Source organism: Sander vitreus, chromosome 13 (genome assembly GCF_031162955.1).
Source record: "Sander vitreus isolate 19-12246 chromosome 13, sanVit1, whole genome shotgun sequence".
Lineage (NCBI taxonomy): Eukaryota > Metazoa > Chordata > Actinopteri > Perciformes > Percidae > Sander > Sander vitreus.
In genome coordinates this window covers 20489577-20503752 of record NC_135867.1, presented here as the reverse complement: position 1 = coordinate 20503752, position 14176 = coordinate 20489577, and the positions used below count along the sequence as shown (strand labels likewise).

At 39.0% G+C, this 14176-nt stretch overlaps 1 protein-coding gene across 1 annotated transcript in view; it reads right to left on the bottom strand.

Annotated features, from left to right (window-relative positions):
* LOC144528005 (roundabout homolog 1-like) overlaps positions 1-13787 on the bottom strand; it is an 84923-nt gene extending 71136 nt beyond the window's left edge. The window contains exons 1-2 of the mRNA XM_078266398.1: positions 13667-13787; positions 10870-10962 (exon numbers count right to left, since the gene is read on the bottom strand). Coding sequence (XP_078122524.1) covers positions 10870-10962; positions 13667-13748 — 175 coding nt within the window. The 5' untranslated portion in view covers positions 13749-13787. The remainder of the gene's footprint in view (positions 1-10869; positions 10963-13666) is intronic.
* Between the last annotated feature and the right edge of the window lie 389 nt (positions 13788-14176).

The following is a 14176-nucleotide window of genomic DNA, read 5'->3' as shown; positions in this document are numbered from 1 at the left end:
TAACTTAATTACTGACTGTATTTCATAACATAGAAACAAACGACTGCAGATGTGGCATCGCTTCCCTCTTCAACACTTTGACACTAGCCCTGTCCACAATTTTTTTCCTCCTTTCTTCCTCATTAACCTGAGGCATTTTTTTAAAAACATGATAAGATGTCATTTGCTATCATTCCACTCTGCAACTCCTAGTAATATGCACTTGGAAAAGAAGGCCACCGGCTACATTGTAACCCAGCACGGAAATGGGAGAAATGGAATGTAAGAAAGTACAGCCCAGATCCAAGGCACATATTTTTTCTTTTTTAACCATAAAAGTGTCTTATTTACACAAACTCTAGAGTTGAATTAGCAGATGGCAAAATGTATCTGTTCTTTTTTTTCTTGTGAACTGGTCAGTGAGACATCAAAAGTAGCAAGTAATAAAAGCACTGTGATACGGTAGGTGAAATACAATACAACAACGCTACAAAAAAAGCGTAGGATATTGCAAAGATTGCCATTATTACAAAGGAATAGATAACGGCATATCATAATCTTGTTACATACTGTATGATTAGTTCTTACAACATATTACTTGTTGGATATGGTTAATCCCTGTATCAAACAAACTAAACACAGAGTCTCTTCAACATAATTGAAATCTCTTCATGCTGAATGAAAGAAAGTCACTTTAGATACTAAGAATAAACCAGTTAACAAGTATCTGTCTTGGCCAATATATCCATTTAAATCTTCATTCACAGTGTGCAATACCATGCCATTCCTACATAATACAAACATCTCCCACTGGCTCTCCCACTAGCTAATGAGACTATGTCAAAATGCTAGAGATTCTTTGAGAGACATTCCAACGTCCACCTCTGATTAATGAAGGGAACTCATCTCCCTGTAATAACACGGCCAGTCCTGAGGGCATCATGCTCACACTGGCCTGCTGATTCCAGCCGCTCTCTTCATCATCACGGAAGGCTCACTGGGATCTAATGAACCAAGTGAAAGACTGGGTTTGGTTTAGATGTGTTCTGATCAAGGTTGTCAGAATAAACTATAATATTAGAATTTCAAATAAATGTCATAGAATCCAACCAACTGAATGTGTCAAAAAAATTATTCTTGATTCTTTTTATTATATTTTTTAATGGCCCACTTGAACTGAACACATCTGTAGCTCCCAGTTACATGCCTTACCAAACTGGGAGCATATTGATTCTATTGATTATTAGCCGCCTGACGGGAGAGGAGACACACACAGAGGCGACCTTAAGAAGCATCTCTGAGGTTATACTATTATAACCTTTAAAGCTGTCCTTTCAAAATATTCATGCTCCCAATTACTCTTGAACCCTAAATCCTTGAGGAATACCGCATCACTCTGAAAGCAACCAATGCAGCACTTCAATCATTGCTAGGATGGATGCACAAGTTGTAGGACCATATATAACCAACCATTTGTTTCAGAGATCGTGTAAGAAAGAAAAATGCCCATCTTGATCATCAAGAGTAAGAAACTACCGGCACACAGCCACACTGGACACTGACCTCAGAACAGGATAGGCCAAAGGAGTACAAACAGCCCAGAGAAAACCACAAAACGGCGGGAATTTCTGAGCTTAGAAGCTAGTCTGTCCAGATAAGCGTGGCTATTGGTTCACTATTTAGGACGGTTTCTTGTGAGGAACTAAGAGCATCACCTCTGGGTGACAAGCACAAGACACAAAAAATAATTTAGCAGATCCATATTAGGCTTATTTATTGCTCTTACTTATTCATTTTGTTTTCACAGTAGTATGATGTGATCTGTGACACAGTGGACACAATAACATTTTATCAGCTTAAAAAACACATACTTAAATGACTAAATAAATTGGTTAGTGCAATTTGTGTCTGCTTGATTTATTACATTACTGAAGTGCCAGTGACCCTGAAACTTCATGTTTAATATTTTATTTTATGCTCAGCTTCATGCTTTTATACTTGCATGGTTAATTTAAAGTAGTTTTTTATCATTTCATTGCTAAATTGTTTGTTTCAGCTCATGCATGAGTTGTGGTTGCACCTAACTAAGACACTGTTGTGCTTTAATAAGAGCTTGCCGATGAAAATGAATTGACAATTGAAATTGCTGACAGAACAAATGAACTGTGCTGTGATTCTATTTTTACACAGATGAATAGAAAAGGTTAAAGGAAATGGTATGGGTGTGAGGACCCTTCAGGCAAGGAACCTGCAACCGTTGTGGGGCAGGCAGATATAGTTATCGATCCTCAAAATGAGGAGTTGTGTGTGTATATGTGTGTGTGGGGGTGTGTACATATATGTGCTTCCCTTTGAGAAGGTGTGATGACCTGTGAACTCCAGGCCCGCAGGCGCTTGTTAACGCTCTCAGTAGCTTCCTTTCCCCAGCGTTGGCAACCACGCTCGGCCTCACTGCACCGCAGGACACCAGTGAGTAAACAAGGGAAGCAATCACAAATCACAGCTTTCAGCAACACAATCCGAAAACACACATTAAAACAAGCTTGCGCCAACACCATTACATATGCATGTATGCACATTCAGTCAGAAGCAAACAACTGCAGCAACGTCTGCAGGGGTTTGAGAGACAAGAGGGATACACTCTCAGTTTCAATGCCAGAATAGTTTCTGAGGGACAAAGTTCACATGAGCATGTATGTATAAGACAATGATGACCTCAAAAACACTTGTGTCAAGCAAGGCATCTTTACATAATCTGACTCTGTGGATGCTCTGTATAAGAATGAAAATATAATTTAAGGTGTAAAGGTGTTTGTCCGACTTAAGTCTTTCAAAATATAAACACAAAAACTGCTTAAGAAAGCAGGCCAGAAATAGCCCTAAAACCAGCTATAATGGATCCCAAGGATGGGTGAGAAAAATATAATGGCTTGAAAGCCTTAAAGCCATTCAAAGATAAAAAGCACGATGTGCCAGAGGCGTTGACAGCAGTGAAGAATGAAATAAATACGCTAAATTAGCAAGCAACCAGTGCACCTTTCTTAAAAAAACAGAGTAGTTTCTGCAAATTATTCTATCCTTCACATTGGCATCTTCCAAGAAATAAACAACAATAATGAAGATGCTTTCCAACCAACCATTTATATTTAGTGAAGCCTATTAGATGCATTATATATAAGGAATAAAACGAAGGAATTTGACAATTTCAACAAAGGAATTATCGCCTACGTGCAAAGATGTCCTATCAGCCCCATCATCCATAGAGAAGAAGTCTAGAGAGAAGTAGTGGTGGTACTCCGCTAATCATTGTCACCACCACAGAGACTACAGGGAGTCTTGTTAGCTGAGGGGACTAACACAGCAGGCCAGCTTCCCCCAATCAAGCTATCATTACTTAAAGTCCAGCGTTCTGTAACAAGTGCTGTGCAGTATTTTGGGTCACACCAGTCAACCTCCTTCAGCCATTGAGTGTCGGTCGCCAAAGCGGCATGAGTAGGTACATGTGAACTCTGACCTGTGTGCAACTAACTCCAGCAGGCCAGCCAGACGTCTCAATCAAACTGGTCCCTGTGGGGCTGCTGCAACACCAGTGATGGAATTAGGCTGTGTTCTGCTGGTCTCTGAGCACATCTTGTACTTACTTCTCCACTGATAACACATGGACAAAGGGGTCTATAAAAAGGTAAAACAAGCCTCAGAGGGCCTTGGTCACTTATTACTAAAGTAATTAGCCTAGTTATTAGCTGAGCTAGTACAGTTATTATGAAGATAATTATCCTATCAGTCTCAGCCAAAGAGATTGGGTTTCAAATCCTGTACTGTTGTTTGAAAGCACACTTGAGACAACCATCATAATAGGATGAGCCCTTATTTTATTTTCCCATGGTTCCTTTTTAGACAGTGTTTACAGACCATCAAACAAAGCAGGTAGAATGGTGATGCAAGTCACAGCATCACTCTGAGGATGCATAATTTAGATCTGGGGGATGAAAGGGACAAAGCCATCTCGACACGAGTGTATGCTTTTAATGGCCATCATTTAGATTATTATGTATCATCCAATTATCGTTGGCAGATTTATTATGCAAACTCTCAACGAAGGGGAGTTCCAGGTTTCCCTTAGTTCTGAGTGCGATGAAGTCACTTAACAGCCGAGCTTCAAAAGCTCAATGTTTTAATGATGGACCACTGTACGTGTTTATGCTACAGTCAAGATACCATAGAAAGGGATGAGTTGGTATACATTAAACAAAAGAAGGATGGATAAAAGACATGTAATCATTCTGATTGCAATTTGTTACGCATTGGATCATTTTCAAGGACAGGCATGTAAACCTGGCAGCTATCCCAGATATAATGTCTAAAAATCCCTGTAATTTATGGTGGGATAGGGATGTGGTAAACACACACTCACTCACAGGCTCAGCCTGGCCAGTGCCATGTAAATTTACTGTAAACCTTATTGCCTCTTTCAACGCACACATGTTGGCTAAAAACTGCAGTGCTGGGCCCATCAGTGACAGTTTGTCAGAAGTCTGGTCCCATTGCTCAGTGGTCAAGATCATTGAATAAATATCTTTGTATCTGGGTTTCAAATAATGGGGTTTGTTTCATGTCAGGTGTACATTTCAGATTGCAAATAAACATATTCAATTCATGTTGAAGGTTCAGAAAACTTCCATAAAAGTATAGAACAGCACAAATATCCTTGAGTACTCTTGAAACGCTCAGGATTGTGTGGTTACCAAGTTTGTCGGTTTGGAAATTTAGTGACAACAAACTGGAAAATTGGTGTCACACATTTTGTTTTTTTGCCTGTATGTACACAAGTATGTTTCCTTTTTTGAGTCACCACTGAAATGTAAGAAAATAGTTGGTATAAGGTTGTATTATATCCACATGTCGAAAGCTTCTGCAATGGTCACAGAAAGAACATTTGGTGCATTAGTTTTGGTTTGGAAAATGTTACATAAATAACAGTCATAATATGTTGAATTTAAAGAACGTTGTCACACCCAAGAATAAGATTTAACCCAAATGTATTCTGAAGTGGGCAAAATGATTTTCAGCTCTCGTAGAAGTAAAAACCTTGGGAAAAAAACTGCCTCTACAATGTCAAAGAAAAGAAGTCCATCGCCAAATAAAGCCATCACTCAGTGACAGACACTTATGAAAGCCCTAGTGCTGAAAATATATTGTTCTTTTTTCAGTCTGTGGCCATTGCTAATGTTACTGACAGCTGTCTTTATCTTACAGAGTGAACAAAACTGGCGCCAGTAGGGAATTTGAGGGACTCTTGAAATAAAAAACAATAAAAGAAATTCAGATTTCTCATGTGCCCTTTCCTGTGGTTTCAAGAAAATATGCATTGACGTTTTGTAAGATTACTGGCGAATGAACAAAAATTGCTACTTAACCACTGTTCTGCCTATTCTAGGCTGAAGCTTTAGCCTAAAATTCACTCCACAGCTTAAAATATGTAAAAGAAAATATATATTTTTTTATGTATACAGTGGAGAGATTGTATTTATTTATTTATTTCTCTATTTGGCGTGCTGTCCTCCAGGCTTAAACAGCTTGTGCCGCACAGCAGGTGCATACTGTAGGTAAAAGATTTTGTTCTAATCGAATATCTGGACTGAAGATACCTACAGTACCACAGTATTAGTCTGTGTGACTGTAGTTGCTACTATATTCTGCATAATATTAGTGTGCCTTTTCAGACCTAGTGGGTGGAGGAGGTGATGTCTGTGATGCTCCTTCAATCCTCAACCTTTGCTGCTTGACTGGGACACAGCGGCTAACGTCAGCTGGGATCGAGGCGAAAGAAAAATGTGTGAGCCAACAAGGTCTAGTGGAAAGTAAGTATGTTGTCGGCACTCCAACAAAAACGTTGTCTTTGCTGATGTGCACCACAACCTCCACCTGCAATATCAGTGTTAGATCAATGTTATGCTTGGCCATTTTCCCATAATGAACCTCGACTCTCCAACAAAAACACAGCATCCAGCTAGTACATGTGTATAATCCAAAGCTTTTTTTTCTTTGTCTCAGATGATGTCTGACAATGCCTAATTCCCCAACATAAATGTCACCCTGGATTGTATTCTGGAGTTGGCACATTCAAAACTGAAGATAAGTACTGTAAGCTAAACTACCAGAGTAGACTGGGAATCTAGATCTCTCTCTCTCTCTCTCACTCAAAAAATCCGAACATATTTAGCCTAAATATTTCTTCCAGAATACATGACATTGTCAGTGCATGGAACCTTGGTGCAAAGGTACCGTCCAAGTGTCTCTGGTCCTCATTAACCTTCAATTTATGTAATGTATGCACCCACTGAGGACTGAGGATGATAACCTAGTACCGATATGGCCTACTTTGACTCATTGCATGCATGCTGGAATGCCATTAACTTTAACATTATATATTAAGCAACATCCCCTCACATAAACCTGACTCTTTTCTCTCTTTTTTTCTTATGACACTAACTGTGGCAATTAATTTCCACCAGTGTGATAAGAGCTGCTCCTAAAAGGCTGTGTTTCACTGCACTGCAGCAGAGCATAGATAAATGGGTCACTTTCAGCACGCAGCATGGGTCAGGGGCCACATACAGATACTGCTGGCTACACAGAGAAAAGGTGACCGGAATACCCGCAGGGTGCCATGACTGATCAAATTTTTCTACACAGCACATTAGCTAGAAAATGCCCATAGTGAAAACATAAGGAAAGCTTGTATTGGCAATAAGCAACTCATACCTGAACAAATCTGTAGAAATGCCAGTAGACAGTAAATCCCCGTCAGACAGGCAGGCATCATTCAAGAGAAGCTGGAAACGGTGTAAATCCAGTTAGATTGCGCTTTGTGGTCTATTTCATCTAAATCACAACTTCTACTGCGAAGCCGATGATGGGGATCCGTGTGGAGGAGAGTTCCTGAACTCCGCAATAATAAAGATAATACTGTTCAGAACTGCTCCTCGGAGAGTGAAATTCTATTAGAATCAGAGTTGGGATCAGTCGGAGGCATCGTTGCGGGCTACTCGAGAAGTAATCCACTCAATGCCACTTGGATTTTCTCCACTCCTATCAAACTCCTCACTTCCAAATGCTGATAACTTCGCGGAATTCATCTGTGATCAGATACGCTATTAGTTCCACTTCGGGAGAAGCTTTCCGCGGCTGAATGGAGAGCAAGAATCCGAAGAGTAGAAGCGTCCAGTTGCAGCCACTTTAATGGTTTAAACGTGTAGTTTTAGCCCGGTTTCGTGGGACTGGTGCTGGTTGGATGAGGCGCCGCGCGTCTCTGCGCTCAGTGCTGGTTTGGTTTTCCTAACCAGTCAGAGGCTTTTCTGTTGTGCAGAGGAGATTCCTGCGAGTCAGGCACCATTTAACCACATAAGGATACATTCACAACACGAGGCTCCACTGGGCTTTGCATCAAGCACGTCCCTTGTGAAAAAGATCCAGTCTACAGCAACCTGATAAACTCCACAATTACTGCAAACTACGGAATGTGGATGTTATAGTTATAGTAGAGTTATAGTAATATCCAATAGAGTAATATCAAGTCCCATAGGCCTAAGTCAAGCTGTTTCGATTATGAATCCAATTGGCTGCAACAATCAAACGCTTTGTTTTAAGTCACATCACTTTCATAAGAGTCGTTTATGAACGGCAGAATTCCCTTAATAAATGTACTTAATATTTTAAAGTGTGTCTACTGTTGAAAGTGAAACAAAATTTGACCTTGCTGAATGATTTATACTATTTTTATCCTCCCATCAAGACGGAGGGATGCTCATCTTATACTATGTCCTCATTAAAACCTAAAGGGACCAGCTCAGGCAGCACATATGGGAAACATACTGTATTCCTAATGAGCCAGTGAAATGTCCCTTCATCCACACCTGGCAGCAGTGCAGCATTGTGCTTCTTCTTTCCATGACAAAAATCAATGAAGTGTTCACCCTCTGACCTCTCAACATACCACTGGGAAATTAAATGACATTTTGAGGGCATTAGAAACAAAATGACTATTGATATTAAACATGTGGAAGTAATAACCACATAGACTTAATTAACTAGTCTACCTCAACAAAATACATGTTGAACTGAGAAAGACTACTCCTTTAAAAGTTAATAGTTACAACATCTATATGAAACTCAGAAATGTCCTGTGTTGTCTAAACAGGTCAGCACTCCCTCTGCTGGCTGCAGGGCTGCAGCACAGTCTGGGCAGTGAGGCACTGAGATCCCAAAGCCCACAGTGGAATAGGCAGGCAGGTTGCATGACACTACAAAAATATGCCAAGTTAAATGCACGCATCATTCCTACAATCAAAAGGGTATACTTTAAAATCCCTTCACATGTCCAACCAAAATTAGTAACAGAAGAGAAGAGACATAATTATGCATTTAGACAAACTTCAATCGCTCTGTCTTACTAACACGGTACAGAAAAAAGCAGTGATGCTTCTGGTCTTTCAAGTCACATTTAGACTGAAAAAAGTTGACTTACCCGGCCCTCCCTGACCTCTCGCCTCAAATCCTTTAATTGCCCATTGTGAACCACTGGTGGCTCTGCTGAATGGAGCCTGCACTATATGCTGAGCCATCACGGTTGGAAAACAACCAGTAAAATATGGTAAATTATGGGTAGACACATTGCTATTGTGTTACTGTTCCCTACAGAAAATCAACAAGGGTCTCTGCCATTTCCTCCAGACTCTCTGGCTGCTCAGAGGGCTGAGACTGAATTACTGCATTAGTACCATAGTAGCCTACTGTAGAGGACAATATTGTCTTTGTCGTATAATGACTGTATAATTAGTTTCATGATAAACATGGACAGGTATAAACTAGCTGTCATCACAGTAGGGCTAAAGCACAAATAACAAGAAGATAGATGTTCAACAGTGGGGCTCTTGCTTTATGTGTGGGTGGCTTCAACATAACAACAGGATCAGTGCACACAGCTAATTGCAGGGTTTGTGAGTTCTGGGTTCTATCGTACATTTCACAATTGGTCACAATTCAAAGCATCTCCAATATTTCGAGGAACAGATGGTGAAAAATGGACACAAAGACATGCACGTCTTCATGGCAACACAGCACATAAAATGGCTAGGATTTTGAGGAGACAGTGCCAAGTACTGAAACCTATTTTTATTGATTTATTTCACTCCAAAGTAGCTCTCCAGTTGGTTCTGAGCCAGGGGAGAAAATATCTCCAAAAAGCACAAAGCCAAATCCAAAAAAATATTTATGAAGGAATAAATAATTTGGAACCTCCACAGACCAACAAACTTGGCCTTGGCTAGTCCTTTATTACAGTAGTCACTGTTGATTGGTTTGTCCATCAACAACCTGATATCAGGGGTGAAATGCAGATTTGAATGACACGAACAAGTGAATTGTATGAGCTGTTTAGATGTATGTATGGATTTTTGTGTATGAAACACATTGTTGCCATTAGCTGTGACTGTCACTACATTATTGTCCCCGTTCTTGCTTTTATGTCCAATGCTGAATCTCCGCTCCCCCTATTTCCTATTAACAGTGACAGCTCTTTGGCTTTTTCACTCCACTCGTTTATACCTTTGCATATTTGTCAGCCTCTCACTGCACATCACTATAGTTGCTCAGGGTTATACAAAGTGTTGAGGCAAAATATGAGACAGCCTTCACGTTGACGATCACGCAGTAAGAAAAGCTGATGCAATAGCCATGCCTCTGCTCTTCTCGATCTCCCTCCAAATTGGCAAACAGGCAGCTACCCGGATGGTCTTATTAGTCGTTAAGACTAGGCCATCCTTTCAACTTCTCACAATCTCACTGTCATCTTTTTTCCTGCTGGGCCACAAAGATTTTAGGTAAAAAAAAAAAAATGGGCTTCTTATCTTGAGAGAGAAATCAGACGGATAAAGAATCCCTCTCACAGCCATTAGCTCCACATAAACTACATCAGATGGAAGGCAGCAAGAGCTCCGATTGAGAGTCCACAAAAGAAAAAGAAAAAACATTGTTTTTGCTGCCCATTAAAGACAAAAAGGCCAATAACATCATTATTTTTGCATCTCATTTTCTTCTTCTTCTTAACTTAATTTTGCTCCAGGCGTCAGAAAGACTGCAGAAAGTCTTATTTTGTCATCTTCCAAAATCATAGAGGCTATAGGGAGAGAACTGCTAAACGTTTAGCTTTGTTCTATCTCAGTACATTCCAGTCAGAGCCCTCACCATAAAATGTCAAAGCAAAGGGAGAGGGGATTGAACTGGGTTGGCTATGGACACAGCGCTTGAGGTCTGCAGCTGCTGAACTGGCATTAAGTGGTATTAGAGTATTTGTCAGCAAAAGGAAACATAGTCCTCTTCCTGGGAATTGGGTTCAACATTTTATCTTTCAAAGGACAAATACAGAATCAGCACAACCTGGGGCACCACTTTACTGACTGCTGGCTTTGTCCAGGCTTATTTCAGACATTTCTTTAAAACATTTTCACAAGATAAGTCCAGGAAAAAAGCAGGCCGCTTAGAGGTAGAACAAAAATAATTGGATAACACAGATGTTATTTTGATTAATGACAAAATTAGAAGAAGAAAAAAACAAGAGACCTACCATGTTGCAACTGCTGTAAGTGACAATCAAAAGTACAACACACTCTTGATTGATAACACCTTCTGCTGAATTGACACTAGATTAGGCTGCAACAGCATGGTGTACGACAAGACACTGAAGAACGATGGGGATATGTTGTGTAGAAAGCTGGGCAGTAAGATCTAACTGTCCTCAACACATCAAAGCTCTCCATTGGTTGGTTAAAGGGAAGCATGATTATTGTGTCAAATGCATGCACAAATCACATTTAGCACTTAGGACTGTACCTTTGTATCCAAGGCTGTTGTCTCGTTCAGACGCTGGCTCAGATGCAGGTGTTTGGGTGATGACCTCATGGTTCCCTCTGTGTTTATCTGTATCTGTTAGCATGGGGACAATGACAAGGGGGTAATACAATTAAACAGAAAATTGACAAAATAGCTTAACTTATCCGTGTGCGACATGAACATCTTTTTTCCTAAGTGGCTTAAGTTTAACCATGAACAGGAATCTAAGTCAATAAATCTCACCGATAGAGTATTGTTGTGGGACTTGTAAAGGGGCAGCCATGCTGAAGAAAAGGGACATTTTAGTCTACAAAAGGCCTGCTTGTATGGTAACCTTACTATACTATATTATACTATACTAAAGAACATTTTCCAGGATTGTTCTTTTATTTATTTATTTATTTATTCATTCATCTTTAGTAAATGTATTCAGTATCGACAGAGTGGTGGAATAGAGTAATCAAACTTAAAATAAAACAAAAAAACAATGTACCCATTACCAGCAAGCAGATATTTGTAGTTCATTTCATATGGATGAAATACAGCATTCCTACAGATGCTGAAAACTGTTGCAAAATGGCAGCGGTCACAACAACTAATTAATTAAGTTGCCTGAATACATTATATTACTCTCCAGTGTATGATTACCCTTTGTGTCAGCAAAGCAGTTATGGACTTTTTTCGACATTGTAAAAACAAACCACTTCACTTCACTCAAATTGATTCAGACGATGACTCATGAAGTTAAAGTTAGTTTGGGATTGTTTTACCTTGCCACTAGATGAAAACATTTTGTTGCTCTGGAAGTACAGTTTAGGAGCGCCAACCCCGTGAGATGTGATCACATTTAATGATGCAGTCACAAAGAGGTGAAGTGTATGAACACATTAACGTCTTTTTCGCAAGAAGAGAATATGATCTCTTCTGTGTAGGCAGAAACAAAATGTAATGCGATTGAAATAACAGACATCTCATGGAAATGTAGCTGAGCAACTAATACATTTGTACAGTTTAGAACTAAAATTGTCACATCATTGATGAACACAATCTGAAAGATGTGAATTATGCACACTATCCACAAGTCAAATGCTTATATGCACCAACCGTAAAGGAAAGTTTCCTCTGATTTACCCATGCTCTATACACTGGCTGGGTACTTGGCTTTGGCTTATAGTCATGAATATTATCTAAACATGTACCACTAGAGGGCGCCACCACTTCATCACAGCATTGGCAGCAACAAAGGCAAGTTTCAAACTTTTTTGGAGTGCAGGTTTTTTAAAATGTGTCCAAATGGAAAAGCCATATACAACTATGACAAAATAACTGTACCATTTATCAATATGTTTTAACAAAGCTATGACACTGACCGTGTCTATATGGAAGCCAGTAATTTCACTTAAAACCTGCTAGATTTTCCTGTACATTTTGTAAACAGAATATTGAAACGACATCTTAACTTTTTTTTTTATTATTGTGAAATATCCAAAAGATTTTGGACAGATTTGGAGTCTTACTTTTTTTAACCCAACAACTTTGTCTACTCCTTTAACCTTAAAGATATCATCTGATTCTACGATAATTCATGAAATGGTGCTCTTGAGTATCTAATTCATTTCATTATTCTGTATGCCAAATTTTATATTCACAAGCAGACATTTTCTAACTCATGTCCTAATTGTATACCTTTTCTCAGAGAATTTAAATCTCTACTGAAGTCACTTAGAACGTTGGATAACAAAAAAGTATTACAATTGTGGAAACCGTAGAGCTTTTTTTCCCCTGAAACCTCTGATTAATTGTAAACTTATGTCTTCGTGTACCTTTCTTTCTTTTCTTTTTTTTTTGTCTATGTAATGATTCTGTTATTTCTTCGTTTGTATTGCCTTGTATGTTTATTTTTTAATTTTATCTTCATAAGTTTGTACACTTGATGTTCACGTGCTATTATTGTTTACCTGATTCTCTTCTGCATTTTGTCAATAAAAAAAATTAAAAAAAATTCACTTAAAACCAAACATGACACGGTATGTTGTTAATCATCTCATTAAATGAGACATTTATCTTCTCAAAAGATCATCCATGGAGATTTCGCCTGACCTTTATTTACCCTGTGTGTCTCATCACACACACACTACATTGTAACATTGAAATCAATTTGATCCAAAGCAAATAAAGCTATTGGGGGAAAAACAACTAAAGGCAGAATGCATGTTGGGGACACCTTGTTTTATGGACATTTCACACAAAAATAAATAAATACATATTCTGAGTTCTGTGTCTTTTTTCAGCCACAAGAGGACAGCATAACTGCACCTAGGAGCTGCTGAAGTCCTGCTATTAAAATTGTATTGGTAAATATATTTTCTCATTTTTCTCTCATCCACACAGACCCAAACATGACGTATACGTGGCACCTTGATCAGGTGTTCAGAATGGCTGCCATAAGGGAGATGGTATTCTGTTTAAAAATATCCTTTTCCACAGCATGGGAAAAAACTGTTTAGGTCCTTCCATCTTTGTATTACTGAAAATCTCTAAACCCTGACAGCCTTTTTAATAGCCAGCAGCAGCTTTTTGAGTTAATGCAATTCTTTTATAATATGTTATTACAACACATGTTTTAATGACAGATTAAGGCTCAGTCATCTAAACACTGTCTGATCTTAAAACAATTCATATGTATTATTAATAAACAATAAATGAATACAGCAACACATCAAGTCAGTCAGAGAAGAGAATAAATAATCTTGACATTGCTATGGCATGTGTGTCTGGTCATTGAAGAGATTCTCACCTGATGCGTGGCCCGGCTGCAGCTGGTTGACACAGAGCAGGCTGATGAGAAGGAATGTGACGGGTGATTGTACAGCCAGCATGATCCCCAATGGGCCTGGCTGGCCTTTCGGAAGGCCTTAATAAACCTGGAACCAAGAGACAGGTGCAGCTGTATAATTTATTGGGACATCACATACACTTCGGTCGAAATGTGAGCTGAGCTCGAGACATGCTGAATGAATGAAAAGATCAGTATACACTGTGCTCCAACGTTAGTCAGACAGCAACATCCTTTGCTTTTATTTTGGCTCCATGCTTCTATTAATTTGACTAGAAATTTAAGACCCATCAAGCCCTTTTTGTAAAAGGTTTTCTGTTTTACAATACAAGTAACTAATCCAAATTCTACAGTGAGTATTGCAATAAGGAAGGGAAATAACATTTAACTTTTATTACACTTTCATTAGCCTAATAAAGTCCTAGTATGTTCAAATCAGTTAAGACAATTCCTCTCACAAAGTGAAATCAC